This window comes from Primulina eburnea, chromosome 2 (genome assembly GCF_022965805.1).
Source record: "Primulina eburnea isolate SZY01 chromosome 2, ASM2296580v1, whole genome shotgun sequence".
Taxonomy (NCBI): Eukaryota; Viridiplantae; Streptophyta; class Magnoliopsida; order Lamiales; family Gesneriaceae; genus Primulina; species Primulina eburnea.
Genome location: NC_133102.1, coordinates 46,559,018 through 46,582,124, shown reverse-complemented (window position 1 = coordinate 46,582,124; position 23,107 = coordinate 46,559,018). Strand labels below are relative to the sequence as shown.

The following is a 23,107-nucleotide window of genomic DNA, read 5'->3' as shown; positions in this document are numbered from 1 at the left end:
TAGAAACTTGTGCATGGATATTATTAATGGAGTGTTTGGTTTGGTGGATAAGGTGGGTTTATTTTTTTTAACCTACCTTAACACTCGTTTGGTACGCGTGATTATTTAACCAAGTCAATACCTCATATGAATGATTAGGTTATATTAGGTGGTTAAAATAATACATCTTATTTATTTCATTCTTAATCCTTCCTATTTTCCAATTTTACTCTTCTTCTATATTCAAACTCACCACCACTTCTCGCCACGACCGCCGTCGTCGTCAGACTGCCACCGGACGTCCGACGTACCGCCGCTGCCACCGACCGTCGCCTTCGCCGGACCTCCGTTGTTGCCTTCGCCGGACCGCCGCCGCCGCCGGAGTGGAAGAAGAAAAAAAAAGAAGAAGAAGAAGATGCAATTTTGTCCTTTTCATCAAAAAATTCAAAATTATCTTACACTTAAAAATCATACCAAATATAACACCATATATTACATTCCTACAACAATCATTTTTTTTTATCATTTACTTACTAATCATTAGTTTATTTTATCCTACGAATCAAACGCAGCCAGAGTAAAAGAAAAAGAATGTGTCTCATATGACGGGTTAACCTTACAGATATTCACAATTAAAATTAATATTGTTAGCTTAAAAGTAATAATTTTCATAGATCACCAAACAAGAGATTCATCTCACAAATACGATCCGTGAGACCGTCTCACACTAATTTTTGCCAAAGAAAAAACTAGAAAGTAAAAGGGAAAAGAAAAAAAGAAAAAATATTTTCAAAATTTAAAAATAACTAGAATGTGAAATAATAGTTTTGATAAAATCAAGTGGTATATATAGTCAAATCAAATATCATAGATTAACAAAAGAGTTAAAAAAAGGCATCATATCTTTTAAACTGATATTCAGGAAACAAATTCATTCATATTTATGAAATTCGTACTCCATGTGTTCATTTTCACATGTCAATTAAATAATGGCAAAAACATGTGTGAGACGGTCTCACAGGTCGTATTTGTGAGACAGATCTTTTATTTGGGTCACCCATGAAAAAGTATTACTTTTTATGCTAAGTGTATTACTTTTTATTAATAATATGGATATGATTGACCCGTCTCACAGATTATGATCCGTGAGACGGTTTCACATGAGACTCACTCATAATGAAATTTGACCTCACTTTTTTTTTTTGTCATAATTAAAGTATTCTAGTGAAAAAGTCTCCAAATTCTACTTTTTCATAAATTATAATCGAAATCAAATAGTCATAAAAATCGAAACCCCCTTTAGTTACGCCACGAGTCGTATATAAAACAGTAGATTTTCGTATAATATCGTTCAAATTATCTTACCATTCACAAAATTTACAACATACTAAACTAAATATAAATTAATGATTTAATACATAATCTTTTTAGGACATTGCCTAAAAACCACCCCCAATACATTAGTTGGTTTCACATTAGACGGATTGATCTTATTTATATTTAGAATAAAAATTAGTAATTTTTGACATTGAAAATAATAATCTAGTGATAAGACAATGAGTTATATAAGAGACATGAATCACTATATATTTAATTGTTTTTTTTAAATATATATTAAATTTTAAGTAGGTCTCTTGTGAGACGGTATCACAAATCTTTATCTTTGAGACGAGTCAATCCTATCGATACTCACAATAAAAAATAATATTTCTAACATAAAAAGTAATATTTTTTCATGGATAATCTAAATAAAAGATATGTCTCATAAAATACGATCAATGAGACTGTCTCAAGTAAATTTTTGTCTAAAGTTTAAAAAGTAGTATCCCCATATACAAATTCACAAATATAGTGGGAGAAGAAGAGGATGACACCAACAATTCTTATCACCAGGAAACCATGGCTTCACGTGACAAGTCCTTTTCTTCGTCATTATAATTTTGTTGGCCAACCACATCTTTTTGTTTCCTTATTTTCCACCTTTCCTAGTGGAATCTTTATTTATTTTCTTCTATCTTCCTTTTTTCACAGTTGCCGTGAAATTTGTGAAGATTATTTTGGTCATTTTATATCTCTAATTCCAAATACTTATTTTACGACGATTTATTTATTCGTATCTCTTTTCATCGTATATAATATATTCAACGATCCATAATGAGTAGGACAACACGCGGACTTGCATGGACGAACAAATTTTACTCTTTCCGAAGAACGAAGATGATGAAGATCATTTTACCTATAAAATATCAATGATAATAAAAAAACTATAGTAGTTTTTTTTTTTGAAATAGCATCGCAGATCTTTAAACGTGAGACGAGTCAACTTTACTTATATTTTCAATAATAAATAATATTTTTTTGTATAAAAAAATAATAATTTTTCGAATAATCCAAATAAAAGATCCGTCTAAAAAAAATTATCTTCTGAGATCAGTTTACAATTTTTTTTTGTATAAAAACAACGCTGATTGTATCTGATATTCCTTGGTTACCAATTAAAACCATATCTAAAATGAAAATTTGTCTTTGATCGCGCTACTTATGCTTATGGCTGGATGTTTAACATATTATTTATGGGATTTCAATTTTTTTGAAAAAAAGAAATTCTACTTCCTATCCACTTGTATAAAATTTAATTTTCAGTAATTTTTGTTTGAAAAACATATATATTCTTATATAGATAAAAAAAAAATACGATTTTCATTTTATTTATCATATATGGAAACGTGTCAATTGTCTTTCTTTTCTTATAGAAAAAGGAAATAGAAAAGGGGAAAAAAAGAAAACGCGTGCCGCTAGGATATCATATTATTGGTGTATGCTATCGATTCGCCGCACGAGGAGATGGCGGTGTTTTCTCCTCCAAGGATCCCATATTGGTGGGGCTCACGGTCTCTATTTGACGGTTCTGTTCGGACAGTTGATTTTAAAGAATTTGGCGGACCTCGTATATGAATTGATGGACCCCACATATGTGTTAAAATTGGGCATTTGATCATCTCATGAGGACAATGCCCCATAAGGTAGGTGAATATTCCCTATTGGACATGAGCTTAAAAAAAGAAAATGAGATTTAATCCTTTTTTTCTGGTAACTTTTGTGAAATTCTAATCGAATGCTAATTTATTATAAATTATATAATAATAAAGAGGAAGCTTGGTCAGTTGGTTGTTACTTCACTCAGTCATTTTAGTTTATTTATATATATGTGTGTGTGTTAAAAGTGTCATTAAGTTAAATTTTGTTTTATAAAAAGAGTGTTCACGTCCAATAACTTTCTCTTCTTTTTTAAAACGACGTTCGATAACTTTTTCTATATATGCACTAATCATTTTTTTCCTGAATTGGTAAAATAATATTTTATTATAATTTGATTCTGAACTTGATATATCGAATTAAACATGAAATTTTGATGTCAATATCACAAATCATATTTTAAATATTAAAGAAACTGATAAATCATCCAACCAACAACAAAGGGTCAAATAAACTAAAGTAATGGGGCACTCTCAATGGATGAGGCCATCATCATTTTATCCTTCTTCCATTGTCTCCACCAACGTGCTGTTCGCCACAAAATAATACAAATAAAATGAATATAATAAAGCCAAACAAAATAAAATCAAATCCCATAATTTCTTTTTCTTTCTTTTTTTTTTAAATCCCAACATCTATGTTTTTCACTCCAATGCTTGTTTTGTTTCCTTTTCCGTCTAAAATTCGTGGGCAATGCACATGCCTCTTATTACATTCAGATCACGATGCAGTTTATAATTATTATTTTTAATCGTGATTTTTATAAAATATTAAGAAAAACATTATGGTGCTTCGATCCTTGAAATTTTACAAGGTTTAAAATCAAACGATTATCGATCTAAACCGAGTCGAGATTAGATTTTCTTCACACACAATATATTTATTATTACCTCATTATTTTTAAAAAAAGTTTCCAAAAATAATCTAAAAAGGTATGTTCATTTTTTGCTTGAAATAAAAGGATAGCAGAAGATGTATCATCATATAGACTACACAAATTCAAGCAAGAATTAAACAAAATTATACGAGCCATCCTCATCTTCGGGTTCTGAATTCGTCCCCTTGGAATCAAAGTCTTTATCATAATAGACGTCTTTAGGACCAAATGCTCCATTTCCTAGCTCGTTTCCTACTTCTAAGTATTCTTTCAAATCCATAAGAACAAAGGGTTCTATTAGTTTCCAAAACTGCACAGCATTGTTTCCTAAAAGACCTATCCACAAAACAGATCCCTTCTTTTTCACCCGAGGATCCAACGTCTTCGCCTGTAATGTTTTCACAATCCTCAAGACATTATCTTTATCTCCTTTGAACTTCAACAAGATATCTCCTGATGATGTTCTGTAACCTGAATACATATACCAGTATGCAAGAACACGAGGAGTCACCCACCGATGAATTAACTTAGGGATCATGGGTCGGCCTTGTGGCCAAAACTGGTCTGCATAGAACCGGAAACAAGTGTGAGATATTGTAGTAAAACAACAAGGGATATTGTCGTTTTCACCAGTATCATCTTCGTCCACCAGCTTTTCAGTATGAGACAACCATTCACGAAACTGGCTGTAAATGTGTCTCTTCAAAAAATAATGGATCCTGAAGTTCTCTCTGAACACAAACTGGATTGCTGGATTCTGATTCTTTTCCATCTCGTCCAGTTCAATCTTCAATCCCCCGAGCAGTAAACCCACCAGGGTCTCTCGTTGTCCTTTACTGAGCTTCGGCTTTACTGATTTTTCCATGTCTTGGTGTTCTAAACTCCGAAGCTTTTCAATCTTCTTCACCAAAGAGGTTTCAATGTGAAATTTCTTCAAACGCATTAAATTATAAACATTTTTTGCCTTTGTATAACTGCAAGATGTAAGATAGCCCCTCAAGATCGTGTTGCAGGATCTGGCATTGACACCAATTGCCTCGTCGCTGTGCATTTGGTTGAGTATCTCTTCTGCCCTGTCAAGATTGCCCACTTTCACTAACGAATCTAAGTACATAGAATACACTGCCTGGTTAAGACGACATTTCTCTAGGCACATCAAAAAACTCGACTCCACTTTATCGTGTAAATTTAAGTCGCTGTACATAATCATTAAATCGATAAAAGATCGCGCCAGGGGTTTCATTCCACTGTCTATGAACTCTAACATAAGTGCCTCCGCCAGTTCCATCTCACGAGCTTTGCACAGTACCTCGATAATCTTGTAGTAAGCCACAACGCTAGAGGGATGTACTTTCCGCATTTTCCTAAAAATTTCCAGAGATTTCATGGGTTTCCCTATTTTCGAGTAGACCTCCATTAGACACACATAAGCTTGATTCGAGGGTTTATAGTTAAGGGAAAGAATCTCAGTCCAAGTTCTTTCAGCTTCAACAATATCACCAGCTTTTGAACATGCTCGTAATACCGACACAAGCATTTCTTCACTCTCTTCCATCCCCTTTAATTTCATCTCCATTCTTAGAGATTCAATTCTTTCTTTATCTATTTCATCTTGATAACTGTGGATCCATATCAGTCCACCATATATATCATTGTGTATTTCAAGTCCACACGTCACCAAATTATGAAATATAAACTCTGCCTGTTTGAGATAAGGTTTGCATGAACCTCCCGTTTTGGTCAGAAGAGCTCGGAAAAGGGAATTATGCAGGCTAAGTCGAGGCTTATAACCTCCTAAATGGATCATACAATTGTAAATGTTGCATGCTTGATCTAAAGCATTTGAGGCAGAGGAACTAAGATAGGCAACAATCAGCACATGAAATGTGGATTCATTAGGAACGAGCCCTTGATTAACAATATCATCAAAAATCTCCCGACATTTCAAATATTTCCCCTCCTTACCCATGTAATTAGCTAACTTGGTGGCCAGAGAAAAATCAAACCGAAACCAATGCTGCTGCTGCATCATCCATTTATACACCTAAAAAAGAGAAAACAAGCCTCATTCTTAACAAGCAAACAGCGAATATTTAACCGACAGATCCTCTAAAGCATCCCAGAAGAAAACGGACCGACAGATCCTCTAGAACATCCCAGAAGAAAACAGACCCAATAGTTTAGTTTAATCATGAATGAGGTAATTTAATTTGTTTTGATCGAAAATAATTATATATAAACACTCCCAGATGGCAATCTGCTCTTAGTTGCTCGGCCATATTGGTGAAAATAGTAGAACCAATCAGTCGTATGTATATATTTGAGCTTGTTTTATCAAGCTGCCTCGAAACTGGACACACACACAAAAAAAAAAAAAAAATTGGCTTTGGACTTGAAAATATATGAAAGTTTGCGACAACAACCTGCTTTAAGCTAAAAATACTTTCAAAAAGATCCTTTTTACTCGAGTCCATCAATAGTAAACCAGCATAAGATATTATTGAGCCCAAAGATACGAGCTTGGCTTATTCATTCTGAATCCTTATCTCAAGGAATGATGGCACTCTGCTACTAATGTGCAGGATAAGAAAATAAAATATTGAAACTGACCCTAAATGAGGCCTCATTTTCGCGAATTCGCATGCAATGAACCGCAATGTAAGTGCAATCATCTTGCCTGATCCACTTCCGCTGCGCATTGAGCACCCGTGTGAACGTACTTGACCTGTGCGCCGGTAGCTCTTTGCAAAGCCACGCCAGTTTCGACCTTCTCCACTGCTCAGGTAACTCTTCCAGCGCTTTCACTTCAACAACCGGAGAATCAAACCGTTTGTTCAAATCAGCCGACCCTGAAGACCCACGAAAGTTGAAACTTTCAGCTTCTAAAGGGTTTAAAGAATCGATTTCGCTTTCTTTAGCTTCTTCTGGGCAGTCGGATGCACTTGGGCTGATTGAATCAGGGGAGGAGACAAGCGGATAGGTGGAATTCTGATGAGATTTTGCGGGGAGGGGTCCACAGTAGAGATGATGGCGGTGGAAAGAGGGGCGGCAATTAAGAAGGTAGAGTTTAGCAGAATAGGGCCTCTGGATTTGCGCGGGTGGAATGTGGAAGTTGCAGAAATGGTTGCTCGGAAGCATGGCTCAGGTGCGCAGAGGCAACGGCGTGTCCGCCACAGGAAAGTGGTCGCGCCGATAATTAAATTGTATTCGATGATAAAGATATTATAATGGCAGGACTGCTGGAGAGGGTCTGGAAATTTAATCCCATAGCTGAAATGTGAAATGACCAATTTCTAATTCTTCGGAAATAAAACAGAAATAATAAATACATGGTTTTTAAAAAATAATAAGTTTAATTTAATATAAGATAATAAGTTTAATTTAATATAAGATTACTAGTAAAATTATTATATTTAAAAAAAATTCAATTTTTTTTTTTTATGCTTGAAAGGTACGTATCTCTAAATATGACATTCACCGTTCAATTTTATGGTCACGTGAAACAGTAGAGATTTTTTTTATCGGGCACGGACCAAATGCGAAGGTAGGTTAACCAAATAAATATTGAAGATTACAATATTTTGATAGAACTTTTAAAAAATATTATTATTTTTAATTGTATTTATAATTGAATATACAACAATTAATTAGAATCCAGAAACATTGAATTATATAAACAATAGAAAAAGAAAAACGTCAAAAGTCATATAAAAAGGATGATATTGATGACACCACAATGAAGGGTCCAACTTGCAACACATCTACAAAGCTTGAGACAATTTGTAAATCTCCATGATCCTTCGCATGGAACATGAAACAAAAAGCGTACATTTTTCCAACTACATCTGCCATAAATCCAAACACACATTCGATTTGATGCGATGGGACGTCCTACCACACGATTAGCAAAGGTTGTCGACGAAATTTTGTCGTTCAGGGATGGTCAGTCTTTTGAATAAAGGAAACTGAGGTGACCGAAAAGCAATGTTGTCGACGAAACGAACCGGAATGCCAAAGGGTTAGAACTGTCTGCATTTAATTTTTTTTCTCCCATGACTGCACCATAAAGTAAACTCAGACAATATCTTACTGATACAAATACAATGCTTAAAGGTGGAAATGGGAAAAAAGTTTGGTTGACATAGTTGATCAGGATCTATCCAAACGCCCAAGAAAACAGGTAAATAAAAAGGGACGTGGGAAACATTTCGACAAAAATGAATGATCGACAACGCAACACAGGCTGAAGAACCATAACTTCATTTTTTCTACTCAAAATATATTTTGTATTTCATCGCCGTCAAATTTTCATATTATATTAAAAAGAACAATTGATAGCCACTATGCATCCTCAGGAACAGACTAATTATTTTAGCATGCCTTCACATTTGGTACCTGAGTATTCATCGTTACTTATATTGGTCACTCTTTGGTCCAGGACTGGCAATTGTAGAATCCGGTGGCATGGATTCCGATGATTTTTGTGGTCTCCGGTACCACAGGAACATAAACCATAAAGTCCTTAGTAATACTCCATTAGCCAAATGTGGAATAATTATACGCCCCCAATATGGGTAATAAGGGCCGGGACACTTTAGCAATACGAAGAATATCAACATGGAGATCAAGTGCCAGGGTACTGCTGCATGATGTGTCTACAAAAAACAATACTGGTATCAGCACACAAATCTCCAAACAACAATTTTCCCAGTCAATAGTTAAATTAAAAGAATGAACTGCCATAAACCAACACGATGTTGGTTTACAATCAATGAAAATTTAAGTTTCATTAATTCGGCGGTAATGGAGTTAACAAAATGGAGCAAACAAATCTCAGTGATTACCAAAAAGTTTTAATTATTAAACATAAACTGCAAAACCACAGAAAAAATTATAACAAATAGTGTAAATGCAACAAGAAATCCTACGCGATGAAAAATATTTTCTTCATTGGGCCGGCCATTAAATTTTTTGTTATTGTCGACACATTTCTATCAAAGTAAGAAAAAATTCTTGGGCCATATCTCATAAGTTTGAGCTTCCGAAAAGCAATTTTTAAGCTCAAGCTTCTGAAAAAGTAAATTCTAACATGACGGTCAAGTCTGGTCCAGAGCTCAAAACTTTTGACACTCAACTTCCATTATTTTACTTAAATCGGTCAAGTCTCAGAGTTTTTATGTCTTTGTAGCTTGATACCCAACCAATTAGCACATGCACACCTTGGAAACTAAGTTAGGACTTTTGTTTCCTTGTATGCAACTTACTAATGAGAAGGAGTCCGAAGTATAGATAATGATCCCAAGAATCCATATTTTTAGGAAAAGATACTTAGTTTGATGCATTATTCCATGCAATCCCTTTCCACAAAATTTCCCTAAATACGATTAGAAAGAACGCAAATAATAGGCCGAATAATTTTTAAATTTTCAATCCTACTACTTCCATGTTAAGAAAATGAAATTATAAAAGAACACCTTGAGATATGGAGATGACTCCAAGGCAGCATCTCTTAAGACACCAGCAACAACAGAACCTATGAGCAAAGTGATGGGAACCAGGAATAGCTTTCTCTCGTGTGCACAATAAGACATCTCACTAATTGAACTGATTGCGAACAGAGGAATAGATAAGTATTTTATAACGTTAAAGAAAAGGTCAAGATTGAGTTGTATGAAATTATCAAAAGCCTTGCTCCAGGGAAATCTCTTGATTGGCTGAGGAGAACTATCCCACATAGTTCTTGCCTTATCCACTATACGGCTTAGACTTAGTTTACCACAATCATCTGATGGGCTGGACGCCGTGTTCATGATGCACAAAATTCTGGGATTCTGTTGACATAATCGATTTTGTCTGATACTCCACACACAGCTTTGAGTTCTGCGAAGCGATGACCCATTCTACAAAGAGATAACTTATCACCTGATAGCTGCTAGCAATAAACATCACACAGAAGCAAAAATTTGAACCATAGCTATATTAGGTGTAAAATGCACTGACTGATGAGTATATTAGTGCGTAGGGACAAGATGCAACCCAAGGCACAAGGGTTATGAAAGTGAGACCGCATGAGGATAACATCCTAAAATTATGTATCTTTTCAAAAAATGATCATTTATTAACAATTTACTTTATTAACTATTGACACAAAACATTTATTCATTAGTCTATAGATAAAATGAATCACAAGCATGCTGTATTTTCCTTTCAAATAACCAGCGCAACAGTCAAGATAGTTTAAAGGGCTCTTGAGCATTTAGAGCACAGCATGCCCAGGCCCGGGCTTCAAATGCACGAGCTTCACTGAAGGGTTGAATATTCGCTTGTGACTACATAGGTGCAAAGACTAAACCTAGTCACACCTTGAGCTCGGACACACGTCCTCTAAGCTTTTAAGAACTAGCTTGGAACCGACAAGCTACAAGATTTAATGCCAAAAGCATATGAAAACTCGCCAGTTCCCTACAAACACAAACTACTGCCAATAACAAGAAGAGTACGCATATGCATTGCTTCAAAGGAAATCACATGGGTGAGAAGATTCCGGCATACTTAGTGAATCAAATCAAGAGCATAAACAAGTTACTTCTATTACTGAAAATTAAAACAACTCCGGGATTTCATACAACACATTACCAACGCATAAAATTACAGTAGCTAATCGCAGCTACCGCGTTTAACTCAAATTCCCAAAATCAAAAGGTTGAATAACACTTTCACATTTTTCCTCGATGATACAGAACATTCGATTTTATCTAACCTTAATTAATGAGTTGGCTTACAAGTTACCCATGCCATGTTGAACTGTTCGCCTCTTCGGTTGTCCGAGTTCCCAAACACGAAACTCCAAATTTCAACCAAACAGACAGAACCTCCCCCCGTCGTAACAAAAATTATCGTATGAAATGTTCAAAAACTAGCACCAGACATCTCTTTTTCCAGTAAAATAAATGAAAAATTTCAAGGAAAAAAAAGTTCAAAAAAATTTACCTGAAACCCATAAACAGAAGAAGCAACATTGAGTCTCAAAGCCATCTCCCAATTTCCCACCAGAAGATTAAAAAATGCACTGAGATTATATAATTATCAACAACTAAGCGGCATTTTCAATGGCTCCATCATTTCTCCGAGAACATTTGAGAAAACCCTGATGGATGTCAGCACAACAATCTGGGCTACTTTGGTTCGAAGCGGATTGCTTTTTGCATGGGCTCATAGGAGTTGGGCTTCTAGCTTTGGTTTTAAAAATCAGTCCGGATATTGCTCCGTAGCATCTCTGGGTTATCGTTTCAGCTTGAACAGTCGGGTCAAATTTTATCAAATATAAAATAAAATATTGCTCTTTTTTATATATACATATTTTTAATGATATCAAATTTCAATTTCACTCTTACATATTCTTACATATTTCGATTTTTTGCAGTTATACTCATTTTCAATCATTAACATTTTATATTGATGTCAAATCAGTATCACGTTGAAAAAAAATTAAAATTACAGAAAAATAAAAAAATAAATAAAGATAACGAATTAAAACTGAAAATTAAGAATACATATAATTAAAATTGCAAGAAAGACAAACGTAAAAAAATCCCAACAAAAATTTTATTACATGGGTGAAAAACTATAATAATTGAGATGTACTAGGTAAAAATTCAATTATAAGATAGTCTAAAATAAAAGGCCAAGTTGATGTGAAAAAATAATCTCTGTCGATTTTTATAAAATTCCTTGTTAAATTAGTAATTAATTGTCTCATATTGAGTTTTATTAGTGTATTAGTTTTTTTAACTATGTTAGATTATACACATTTCAAAATGAGGAGTTGAAGAAATATTGGTTTGGAAAGTTTCTTGAATTCGGAAAGACAGTCGATCATACAAAATACAATACTCAAAGAAGCAATCACTGCAAGCCACAACAATCGCCATCGTTCTTTCCTTTGTTGTTTTGCTCTCTTTTTACAAACTTATTACAAGATTTTAATTATTAGGGGAATTAAGATTCTTAGATCCACTCGTTGGCGCAAGCCAGGAACCAAAGCATACGTGTTCCCTAAAGCTTGAAGTGATGAACTTGAATGTTTTCGGCAGTAAGTTTCTTGAAGTTGCTAAGCTTCCTGGTGGCGTAAAACTTTCCCCAGCTATATCCCTTGTACTTGGCTGGGTTTTGGTCATCGATCAACTCCTCCAGCGCCTCCACCCATATGTTGTGTGAAGGATTTAAGAAAAATGGAATCGAAAATCTTTCTTTCTCCGAATTCACCTTCACCCTGTGCTCCACGCTTTCATATCTATCATTGCTCCATACCTGCACAAACATTATATTATCTGAAATTCATGCCCGAAATCAAATCGGGAAGACGAGTAAATGAAAGAACTCTTAAGAGGGTACCTGGATTAGATCTCCAACGTTGACAATATAAGCATCCGGAATTGGTTTGACAAAAACCCATTCACCATCAGCTTTCCTCTTGACTTCAAGTCCTCCAACATCATCTTGAGCAAGAATTGTCATGGCCCCAGCGTCCTTGTGTCGACCAAGACCGAGGGCTAACTGCGGAGCAGGACATGGAGGATAGTAGTTGAGACGCATAAAGCTCGTCTGGTTCTCGAAAAAACCATAGAACCGATCTTCTGGCAAGCCTAAGCTTAAAGCTACGAGTGCCAGTATCTTGTAGGCCAGTTTTTGCATCTCTGCAGCGTTCTCTTCACACGCCTCCCTGCGAAGGTAAAAAAACAACATATATCCTGCTTCATAAATCTATAACACAATATATAAATCTCAATCCATTTCCCAAAATGTACAATGGTTTTCAATAACTTGAGAAAATCATTTTCGTAGAAGGGTGGATTAATTATATTCCCGAAATTTCACTAGTGATAGCTGCCCTGAGACAATCTTGAAACACACCTCAACTCTGGAGGATAATCCGGCCATTGATTGCTCAACTCCAACAACTCTTCATCATCAGGCTCATCCGAAGCATATACCATCGTCGGATTCTCTATCGTACAATCGAACACTTCTTTCCAGTCTCTTACATTCTTGGTTATCCTCGTGATCAGAATATCCGAAAATATTCACTTCACTCCGACTCACCTTCCTCTTCTCATCTTGTGACAAGGCGAAGAATTTCCTCGAAGCCAAACCAATTTTTTCACGAACTCGTGTAGGCACCCCGTGGTTGATCACCTGGAAGAATCCCCATTTCCTGCAGGCGTCGCTGATTTCAGCAACTAATCGTGTCATGCCGTTGGCTTCATGTCGTGGGGAGTTAAATGGAGAAAGATCGATTGACGGGATGCCTTCGGCGTGGATAATGTTGAGTTTAGGCCGGTGCTCGAGTTCTTGGATGTAATCTTGATCGAGTTCACCCATCGATGAAATATTGTAAGATTGCCTGAAGACTTATGTTGAGTAATATCAGTGCTAATAATTTGATATTTATAGAAAGCCAATAATTCTTTTTTAGATGAAAATTTTAGATCGTTTCGTGCAAGTATTAGTAGTAAATTAATCCATGTAAAAGAAGACATTGTTTCGATTTTTTTTTGTCACATTGACGAAGTTTTCGTGCTGCAGTAATTTCTTATCTGAATGATTAAGCACCCACCTAACTAATTCAATTTTGTCAAGAAAATGGAAAAAAGTGGAGATGGCGTGGGAGAAGTAATCAGAGATACATTAAATTGAAACAATGTTTGGTGGTGAATTGACATGTGACGTTGGAGTATGTGTATTATAATACGATCTTATGAATCTTTATCTATAAGATGGCTCCATCCTACCGATATTCATAATAAAAAATAATATTCATAGCATAAAAAGTAATACTTTTTCATAGATGACCCAAATAAGATATCTGTCTCACAAAATGTGATTCATGATATCATCTCACACAAGTTTTTGTCATAACGTAGACGTTAGACTTTTAATCCTTCTTTTATCAAAGTATATAATTCTTTTAAATCAAGTATGGTGGTTTTATTATTTTATGATTTCTTGAGTAATTATATTTTAATAGGATTATGGGGTTCTTGATTTTAACATACAATTTTTGTGCCAAGATTTCCTATTATTTTCTCTGTTGCCGCCACCCCCACCCCCACCACCACCACCCAACTCTTTAAATATGTATAGTAGGAGCCAATCATTGCTGCAAAACACTAGCATATGGTGTGATTTATTATCAATGCAGTTTAATATTTCTCGAGAATTTCAAAATATAATTTATTACTTGAAATAATTTTTTTAAAAAATTATTTTTTCTTACTGATTAGATTGTGTGAAATATTGATCATTTAAGGGTTTTATTTTCTAGATATGATATTTATGATAAAGATTTTATGATATGATATTATTGATTTAAAAAAGTTTATTTGTAATAAAATTTTTGATTTCCATATTTTGTAAATTTTATTTTGAAGATAAAACCTAGGAGATGGGGAAACTATAAATAAGAAAAACAGGCTAATGAAAGGGCTCTTCGATTATTCTGCTTTTGACTCTTCGCTTGGAAGTTTCGTGGTTGCATACTTTGTGCATTTTAGCATGTTGTGAAAATTCAGAGAAAAACTATTTACAAGGACATTTTTTATTTGAAGAGTGTTGTTTCGCGTGTTGCCGTAATTGTTGTAGACATCTACATACAAAACGCGTGAAAATATTGGCTGAAGAACGTGTTTTATTATTCCAAATGTTGACACTGTGTTTTTGCTTTCTTGATTACGTTTTAGTAGTATTAGTTATTTTAGAAAGTAGTTTGTTTTCTCAAAGTGTTGAGAAAACTGATCATTTTTATTAAAATTACTAGTTATTGGTATCTATAAACTGAAAAATGTTTTCTAGTGATTATTTTGCTCTGAAGCACCATACGATTATGTATAATACTTGTGCACAATTACTTCTGAGTTATTTTAGTTAAAGCTATTTATTTGTGTTTATTATTCCGCTCCGTCTTGCCCAAAGTGTTGCTGAACATTTAAATGTGCTACACCCAACTATGTATAGTTTTTACAATTTCTATTCAACCGAATAATAAAAAGCTCACATATTATAATATTTATTTTATACTTTAATACATTTATGTTTTTGACTTTATAAATTATAATAAACTTAAAACACAGTTCTCTCGCTAAACCACATTAATTTTATAAACTTGAAACAATGCATGCATCAGAGCGAATGAAAAAGTCCCATTATTTCCCTAATGTTACACGAGACCAAATCGAAAACGGATCACCCGTAATTAATCGGCCAACTTGGTCTAATTCTGAAATGCTGGATCTGAATGTTCGACGTCAAGCTTCATGAAATTACTGCGTTTACGAGCCCGAGAAAAACTTCCCCAGTTGTAAGGCTTGAACTTTGCGGGATTCTGGTCATTTACCAGCTCTTTCAAGGGCTCAACCCAAGTATGGTGTGCGGGACCATGGAAGAACGGTATCGAAAACCTCTCCTTCTCCGAGTTCACCTTCACCCTGTGCTCCACGCTCTCGTACTTGTCATTGCTCCAAACCTAAACACACACACGCATAAGAAAAAAAAGGATGACCGTTTGTCGAACAGGTTCAAAAAGCTCGCGATTGTGATTTGGAAGTTTTCAAAATTTATACCAACTTTATCAATTATAGTGAATTTCAATCAGGTGCTATTATCTTTTTCGTCTATATATGTTGCTTATCCTATATCTCTGACTGCTTATCCTATATCTCTGACTGAATTTTTTGAGCAAAGTGTACCTGGATAATGTCACCAACATTAACAATAAAAGAATCAGGTGTAGGCTTGACAAGGACCCATTCTCCATCTGTCTTTCTCTTAACCTGAAGCCCTCCAACATCATCTTGAGCCAGGATTGTTAATGCTCCACCATCCTTATGCCGGCCCACACCTAAAGCTAGATCCGGAGCTGGACATGGAGGGTAGTGATTCAACCGGATAAAGGCGGTATGATCATCGAAAAAACTATTGAACCGCGTTCGTTCCAGGCCTAAGCTTAGCGCGATGAGTCCAAGCAGCTTGTCAGCCAGTTTTAGCATTTCTGCTGCGTACTCCTCGCACACCTCCCTGCACAATAATGGGGACTCGAGTTCGGATTTAAATCAGAGATGTGATGCGACCCCAATGTAACTATGAATCAATAGTCCAAGTGAGTCCTACATATGCTAATGAGGAAAAACCTATTGCAACATTCTTATATCATTCTCTGTATCATTTCCAAATTAATGAGTTGCAGACTTCTTTTAGCTTTTCATAATCAATACATATCGTAAATTATCATAATAAATATGCAACCCGCGTATCGGTTTTCTCGAGAACAAAAATTCATATGTAGGTCTTTTCGTTTTAAAAACATTGTTTTAATAGAGAATCTTGACATGCCCAGACTAATAACTCTTTTAGGCCGATATAGTTCAAATTTTTCACTTTATATATTAATTCTCTTCCACGAATCTGATCTAATGCAGAAACATTATCCACCAACAGAAATATATTGATGCCAGAATAAGAGGGAAGAACATAAGCAAACTCCTGGACTAAAAGAATCCAAATTATTTCATCAAAGATATTAACGAAACCAATCCATTCCATGTTCCGAATAAGAAAGAATCGTGATTAATTCAGGCAATAATTAATTACTTATCCAAGCAGAATTACCTGATTTCCGGAGGAAACTCAGGCCACTGATTAATCAACTCCTTCACCTCCTCGTCATCGCTCTCGGGCGAAGCTGGAATCAAACACCCATCCCGTACTACAAAGTCGAACACTTCTTTCCAGTCCCTCACATTCTTTGTGTGCTCTGTATCATAATACCCAAGAGGGTTCACTTCATCTCTGGCCACCTTTTTCTTCTCTTCTTTGGGCAGGGCAAAGAATTTCCTAGCCGCTGACTCGATGTTTTCGCGTGCTTTTACAGGTACTCCGTGGTTGATCACCTGGAAAAAACCCCATTCCTGGCAGGCACGGCCTGTTTCGGAAATCAGCTGATGCGCAGCTTCGATGGGTTCGGAGGAGTTTATTGGGGAAAGGTCGATCAACGGGATGCCTTGGGCGAAGGAGGTCTGGGGTTTGGGTCTGTGTTCCGGGGCCTGGACGAATGCTGGATCAACTTCTCCCATGGCGGATTTTGTTGGTTTTCGGAGGTGAGTGGTGGGAGTACGCCTGTGTTATTAAGTGCAAGGATTTGGCAGTTAGTGGAAGAATGAATATTCATTGAATCTGGACGCTGGATTGCGTTGCATGTTCGGTATCCTGTCAGCCAGCTGTAATAATTGTAGAATCATCATTTTCATTGGACAATCTACCTAAAAATCAAAATAAGTATACGCAGGTAAAACAACACAAAGTACACAGTGGACGACACGTGTTTCGTTGGATCATGTTAAATACGATGGTACACTTAACATCGTATCAAGTGACCGAATTATAATTATGTTTTTGTCATACTAAAATTTTAAAATTTAAAATTTTTTAATATTTGAAATTGATTTATTTGTAGTAATATCATTTTATTTTAAAAAAATTGAGACACCCGCATGTACCTCCGCCTCTGATCGTATCACCAAAATCATATAAATAATAAAAATCTAAATTTATATAGATATGAGAAACTGCAATTTTTTTAAATACTTAATAATTTTTTTTTCCAATATTTATGAGCTTCATATGACATATATCATCATATCAGTTTTTAGTAAATACATTTAATTTTTCTCATAGATAATAAATGGACGACGACGGCAACAATAAATAAATAAATACAATTAAATTAAATTATATTTAAAAAAAGAAATTTATTTGATTTGATTGATTTTTTTTTTCTAAAATTGTTCAAAATCAAATTGAATAAACGAATCAATTTCTTTTTAAAAAATAAAATAAAACCGATTATTTCGGTTTAACTGAAGTTGTACCCAATCTAATTTTACTATACATTTTTAATATTTTTGAAAATAATATTATTAATTTATTTCACATTATTACCCATAGTTTATTCCTTATAAACAATCACGATCTAATTGTTTTATTCACTATGTTCATAAATTATAATTGTATTTTAATTAATTATTCAAAAAATATAAATTAAGAAAATTTAAAAAAAAGGTATTAAATATTTAATAATTTTTTACATGACCTATCGAGGGACCCGTTCTTTTGAAAATTACATTAATTAGGGAGAAATGAATATTTTATAATAGTTGATGGCGTCATCAAAATTTATAATTTGACAAGGGTAATGTTGAAAATATTTATTTCTATAGTAAAATAATTTATCTATTCCACCGTTTCTTAATTAGTTGTTTGTTTACATCTAGTACGATAAAATTAAATTCGATGAAAGATAAATTATTTTACTATAGAAAATAAATATTAGATATATATATAGTTTTTGATATCCTACACACCTATCGTACACACTTTTGAGAACACGATGAGGTGTCACTCACATAGTGGATGTGATGAAATATAGAAAAATTGTACATCCGATGGATGAGTGACACCTCATCGGTGCTCACAAAGGTGTGCACGGTAATCGGTAAGTGTGCAAGATATCAAAACTATAGATATATATATATATATATTATATATATAAGTGATAATTAATTATATATATATAATATATATATATATATATATATATATATATATATATATATATATATATACTCACTGTACAATCCAACATTACCTCAACAGATCAAACTACTAAACTGTATCCAATTTACACAAATCACCACTCGATTCCTTTTATCCAACATGTTCATCGACTAACTGGCTGTCAATCGGTCTCGTGTTCGGGAGCAGGGGAGTACCAAGCAGGATGTCGTCCTTTGGCTCGAAGCAGTCTGGTGAACGGGGAGTCTGGCATTCTAGCCCTCTCTTCTTCCTCCAGCTCTTCTCGGGTCTTTGGCAAACCATCCGGGATCGGACAGGTACTGCTCGCTCGCACGTTCTCGATTTTCAAGGGTATCGACGAATATCCATGTTCCTTTTTCGATTTGTGAATGGATGCCACCCCATGTATGCATCCGATGAGTGATTTTATTCCACCAGCTTCTATTATCAACCTTTCCACCTCTTCCTTGGGTGCCTCTTTCTGAATATCAAATAGTGTCAGAAGATGTTAATGCATTAGTGAAAAACGAATTTGATTTCTTTTTCCAAGTTGGCCCAGCAAGATTCTTGATTTTAGATTAAACAAACGCCCCGAGGAACTCAACATTATGTAAGATGTAACTGAACTGGCTTACTTCAAGATTTTTGAGTTCAAAATATGCCTGCCAGCAGCTATAAGAATCATCTCCATCAACGGTCACGCAATAATCTGAAAATCAACAGAACATGAACAAGCTTAGAGACTCACTCAAACAGGAAACGAAATATTATCGTACAAGAATTACGCATATGATTACTTGTAAAAATCCCAACACATTAATCACCCAGACGGTGGGACCAATCTTTAACCAGAAGAAAGGATCCGCCAGTTGTGGTATATATAGCCCAAAACTTAAATTTCTTTTTTTTTTTTTCAAAACAGAAACAAAAGAAAAAGGTCAATTTCAATTTTTTTTGGAAAAAAGGGATAAAAAGAAAGAAAACCCACCTGCGATTTGGTTCAGAGATTTCTGAATCAGAGGAGGATCTTTGACGGCTCTATCGATCTTGCTTCTGCTAAAAGGCTCCAGCTTTGGTATGTAAACATTGTTTCTTGAAGAACAGTAAACAATCGGCACAGAAACACTTCTCGAAGTCACCGATTTCGAACACTGAGCGACAAGAAAATTGCTTGAAGAACAATTCAAGGCCACTGTCCGATTCATCTTCTCAGTCGTCTCTCGGCTAAGATGAAATTCATGAACAATGAATGCTCGTGGGGAAAATATTAATACAAAAATGTGCCCGTCTTGGATAAGAATGCGATATTTTAATGGGTTTCCAAATAGTCCTGAAAACGATAGCGATAATCTGACGGTTGGTTATGTGGAATATTACGACAATAAAATCCTGACCGTTTATAAGGTGATAGATAATAAAGGTTTTGGGGGACCTGAGAGTAGGTCCTAGATTCGGAAAAAACGTAAGAAGCGACGATAGAAACAGCGGGCGCTTCGGATCCCGAACCCGACTCCAAATCCAACCCTATCCAAAAATTATAGTAATACTTAATTCTATTAACTTCACACAAACTACAGCAGACTGGGGAACTAATGATACTTGATTTCCGATCAGTCTCTAATTCCAATACTTCCCTTTAGATGAAATGATAGGATTTAATAGTATAAATAATGTTGTGATTATTAAATTATTTGAGTTGGGATGTCAAATAGATATTGATAAATAAAATTGTTTGGTTTGATATTATTAAATTTGAGATTGACCTATTAATTGTAGTTCTACTTTTTATAATTAAATTATATGGATAAAGTAAATATATTAAGGGTAATATTATTTTGATAGTATCCTTTTGATTCCTACAAGCCCGGTAAAACATGAAAATAAACCCCTCGCCTGATAACACGAGAAGCTATGATCCCCTTTTCGAAATTAGCACACCACCTCCAAGTAGGGTTAGTGTTCAAGAGTCGAACATTTCATCATGAATGCAACACAATGTTTCATTTTATGTATTAAATTCTTTCTATAGTTATTGAAGAAAAAATATATATACGATTCGAAAATGACATTTCGATTTTATAACTCTTAAAGTTTCAAATTGATTTCTTTGTTGGGAGTTGAAGTTAGATTTGCTGTCCTTCGATGAGAAAGATTGGTTGAGCAAGAAGGACGAATCCCCAGAACTTGGCCTCGCGTTTCTTTCGTTCCTGACTGATTGTAGGTTTTCGCTCCACCTCGCTATTCACAATGAGTAACATTTCAACTATGTAGCAATATACTTCACCCTGGAACTTCTTCACCGTAATCCATAATCCCTCTCATTAAAGATATATAGGTACCACCATTGGGAGTGATGCCTCTGCTGACCATTTCTTTGAGGACTTCCTCAACAAAATGTCCCCCATTTGTGCACAAGCCTTGTATAAGAGTGTTGTAAGTGAGACGAGTAGCTTCGAAACCAATATATGGCATCTCATCAAGAACTCTCAGAGCATTTTTTATATCACCATTCATGCTATACCTACTGATAAGGGTATTAAAACTGACAAAATCAGGTTTAACTCCACTCCTCTTCATCACATCAAGAAGGCTACTAGCTTCTTTGACCTTACCAATTTTGCAGTAGCCTTGCATAATAATATTGTACGTTACCTCATTCGGCTTAACCTTCATTCTCTCCATCTCTTTTAATAGCAAAAGAGCACTCTTGATTTTACCATTAGCACAATGCCCATCGATCAACGCATTGAACATAACAAGATCAGGTAGTATACCCTTTTCTAACATCTCTTTCATTAAATCATCTGCCTCTTCCATCATTTTCCTTTTGCCTAACATACAAATAAGTGAAGTGTAAGTCACTCTAGTAGGTGCAATCCCTCTGCTTAACATTTCATCATGAAGACTAAATGCTTTTGTAACGTCTTCAGCCTGGCAAGAGCCATTGATCAATATGTTGTATGTAGTTTCATCACGAAACACCCCTTCGATTTCCATCTTTCTCACCAAATCATAAGCCTCTGCAACTCTATGATTCAACAACAAAGTGCGGATTAATGAGTTATAAGTCCACACATTTGGCACTATCCCTTTATTTACCATCTCATCTCGAAAACTGAAAGCCCTTTCCAACTCCCCTGCCTTACAATATCCATCGATCAGACTGTTGTAAATCACGGACATTGGCACCAAACCAGATTCCTCCATCATACTCAAAAGGCCAGATGCCTCCTCGACCTTCCCACTGTAACACATCAGGTTAATCACCGAACGATAAGTGTACGAGTCTGGTTTGATCCCTTTCTGTTTCATGGTTTCAAGAACCTTGTTAACTCCTACAAAATCCCGTTTCAAGCAATAGCCATGAATTACGGAGTTAAATGTCACTACATTTGGCTTAGCCTTCAAACTGTCCATGTATTCAACAAACTTCATCGCCTTCTTCAACTTCCCTTGCTTGCACAACCCGTTGATAATTATATTAAAGGTGAAAACACTCATTATGATGCCTGACCTAAACATCTCAGCAAGCAAAGCCCCGTGTGTCCAATTCAATCTTATAAACAAACACAGCATACAATTAAGTGTCTTACTATGAGGCAAAATCTCCTTCTTTTTCATCATATTGAAGCATTCCACAGCCTCACAGCCCTGGCCCATTTCGCAAAACGCCCTGATCAACAAATCTAACGAAATCGAGCTCGATATACTCAACCTCTCACGCGCACTCAGCAACCCATAAAAAATATCCTGCGGCGTCACGGTTTGAGAACCGATGAGCTTCTTTATGAGTTGTAAGGCGTGTTTTGGGGAGGTGTGGCGGGAAGCAACTGAGGTGGCAAGGCAGTAGCATTCAGTGGAGATGACCGTGTGATGAATATTGTCAATGAAATTGATGACCAGGTCAGGGAAAGGACGGAGGAGGATGAGGGTGGCGGAAATCAGAGGAGGATTGAAGTTTGGGGAGAGGTGTTTGATGAAAGGCCACTTAGAGGACTTAATCAAGGAAAGGAGTTTCTCGGGGTCATGGCCCATGGGGGTATGGGGCGACGAGGGAGGGTGGGGGAATGAAGACAAAGGGCGGTGAGGAAACAATTTTATACGGCGGGTTTTATAAAGATGGATTGGTTTGTGGAATGTCGTGGACATAATTTACAGTCAGAGACGAGGAGCGGCGAGCCCATATACAGTAACAAAGAAGGAAGAAAAATCGCCCGTGTATTTTTTTTTTTTTGTCATTTTATAATTTGATTTGTCAAATTTCAATCTTGTCAATCATCCGACCTAGAGTTGATGCGACATCAATATAACTTTGACACAGTGCTGATGTGAAGAATTCTATATCAACATTTGCGATAAAAAAATATTTAAAATGATCAAAGATCGAAAAATATTATATTATAATTGATATTTGATAAATCAAAATCGCAACATGATAAAAAATATAATTTTTTCGAGTTAAATCTACACGAACACACAGGGATGCATAAATAAAAGCCATTGGAATTTGTAGATGTTCAGCAATGGCATGAATCACACCATTACGATTATCTAGATGATAAGTAAAAGCAGCTGGTGGGTTATACCAAT

The 23,107-nt window shown here is 35.4% G+C and overlaps 4 protein-coding genes and 2 pseudogenes across 7 annotated transcripts; all 6 read right to left on the bottom strand.

Annotated features, from left to right (window-relative positions):
- Positions 1-4,000: 4,000 nt before the first annotated feature.
- LOC140823797 (pentatricopeptide repeat-containing protein At2g15820, chloroplastic-like) lies at positions 4,001-7,170 on the bottom strand. The gene is made up of 2 exons (XM_073185303.1): positions 6,503-7,170; positions 4,001-5,936 (listed from the first exon to the last, which is right to left on the bottom strand). Exons 1-2 carry the CDS (start codon positions 7,028-7,030, stop codon positions 4,026-4,028), a joined length of 2,439 nt encoding a protein of 812 aa, XP_073041404.1. The 5' UTR covers positions 7,031-7,170; the 3' UTR covers positions 4,001-4,025.
- Positions 7,171-7,572: 402 nt separating this feature from the next.
- On the bottom strand, positions 7,573-11,074 carry LOC140823796 (uncharacterized). Of its 4 annotated transcripts, none has more exons than XR_012116285.1 (4): positions 10,883-11,074; positions 9,367-9,792; positions 8,235-8,547; positions 7,573-8,048 (listed from the first exon to the last, which is right to left on the bottom strand). XR_012116285.1 is itself a non-coding variant. In XM_073185300.1 (4 exons), exons 1-3 carry the CDS (start codon positions 10,925-10,927, stop codon positions 8,302-8,304), a joined length of 717 nt encoding a protein of 238 aa, XP_073041401.1. In that variant the 5' UTR covers positions 10,928-11,074; the 3' UTR covers positions 7,573-7,921; positions 8,288-8,301. The 4 variants fall into 4 exon arrangements, 3 of the variants coding, with proteins under 3 accessions (XP_073041401.1, XP_073041400.1, XP_073041402.1); XM_073185300.1 differs by having other exon boundaries at positions 7,573-7,921; positions 8,288-8,547; XM_073185299.1 differs by having other exon boundaries at positions 7,573-7,948; positions 8,288-8,547; positions 10,883-11,072.
- A 727-nt stretch (positions 11,075-11,801) lies between these two features.
- LOC140823794 (protein LATERAL BRANCHING OXIDOREDUCTASE 1-like) lies at positions 11,802-13,380 on the bottom strand (annotated as a pseudogene).
- Positions 13,381-14,930: 1,550 nt separating this feature from the next.
- LOC140823793 (protein LATERAL BRANCHING OXIDOREDUCTASE 1-like) lies at positions 14,931-17,101 on the bottom strand (annotated as a pseudogene).
- A 1,485-nt stretch (positions 17,102-18,586) lies between these two features.
- Positions 18,587-19,800, bottom strand: LOC140824832 (CCG-binding protein 1-like). Its single transcript, XM_073186377.1, has 3 exons — positions 19,506-19,800; positions 19,153-19,226; positions 18,587-18,998 (listed from the first exon to the last, which is right to left on the bottom strand). Exons 1-3 carry the CDS (start codon positions 19,720-19,722, stop codon positions 18,681-18,683), a joined length of 609 nt encoding a protein of 202 aa, XP_073042478.1. The 5' UTR covers positions 19,723-19,800; the 3' UTR covers positions 18,587-18,680.
- A 788-nt stretch (positions 19,801-20,588) lies between these two features.
- Positions 20,589-22,726, bottom strand: LOC140824831 (uncharacterized). The gene has a single exon (XM_073186376.1). It carries the CDS (start codon positions 22,664-22,666, stop codon positions 20,798-20,800), a length of 1,869 nt encoding a protein of 622 aa, XP_073042477.1. The 5' UTR covers positions 22,667-22,726; the 3' UTR covers positions 20,589-20,797.
- Between the last annotated feature and the right edge of the window lie 381 nt (positions 22,727-23,107).

Bases quoted from the DNA above. Each gene is read 5' to 3' on its own strand.
- LOC140823797 (XM_073185303.1), bottom strand. From the start codon at position 7,030: ATGCTTCCGAGCAACCATTTCTGCAACTTCCACATTCCACCCGCGCAA. The intron at 5,937-6,502 runs GTCAGTTTCAAT...TCTCTTTTTTAG, and splicing joins AAAATGAGGCCTCATTTAGG to GTGTATAAATGGATGATGCA.
- LOC140823796 (XM_073185300.1), bottom strand. From the start codon at position 10,927: ATGGCTTTGAGACTCAATGTTGCTTCTTCTGTTTATGGGTTTCAG. The intron at 9,793-10,882 runs GTAAATTTTTTT...ATCTCTTTGTAG, and splicing joins CTTCTGTTTATGGGTTTCAG to AATGGGTCATCGCTTCGCAG. The intron at 8,548-9,366 runs GTGTTCTTTTAT...TGTTTTTTGTAG, and splicing joins AGTCATCTCCATATCTCAAG to ACACATCATGCAGCAGTACC.
- LOC140824832 (XM_073186377.1), bottom strand. From the start codon at position 19,722: ATGAATCGGACAGTGGCCTTGAATTGTTCTTCAAGCAATTTTCTTGTC. The intron at 19,227-19,505 runs GTGGGTTTTCTT...GTTGATTTTCAG, and splicing joins ATCTCTGAACCAAATCGCAG to ATTATTGCGTGACCGTTGAT. The intron at 18,999-19,152 runs GTAAGCCAGTTC...TTTGATATTCAG, and splicing joins TTGAACTCAAAAATCTTGAA to AAAGAGGCACCCAAGGAAGA.
- LOC140824831 (XM_073186376.1), bottom strand. From the start codon at position 22,666: ATGTCCACGACATTCCACAAACCAATCCATCTTTATAAAACCCGCCGT.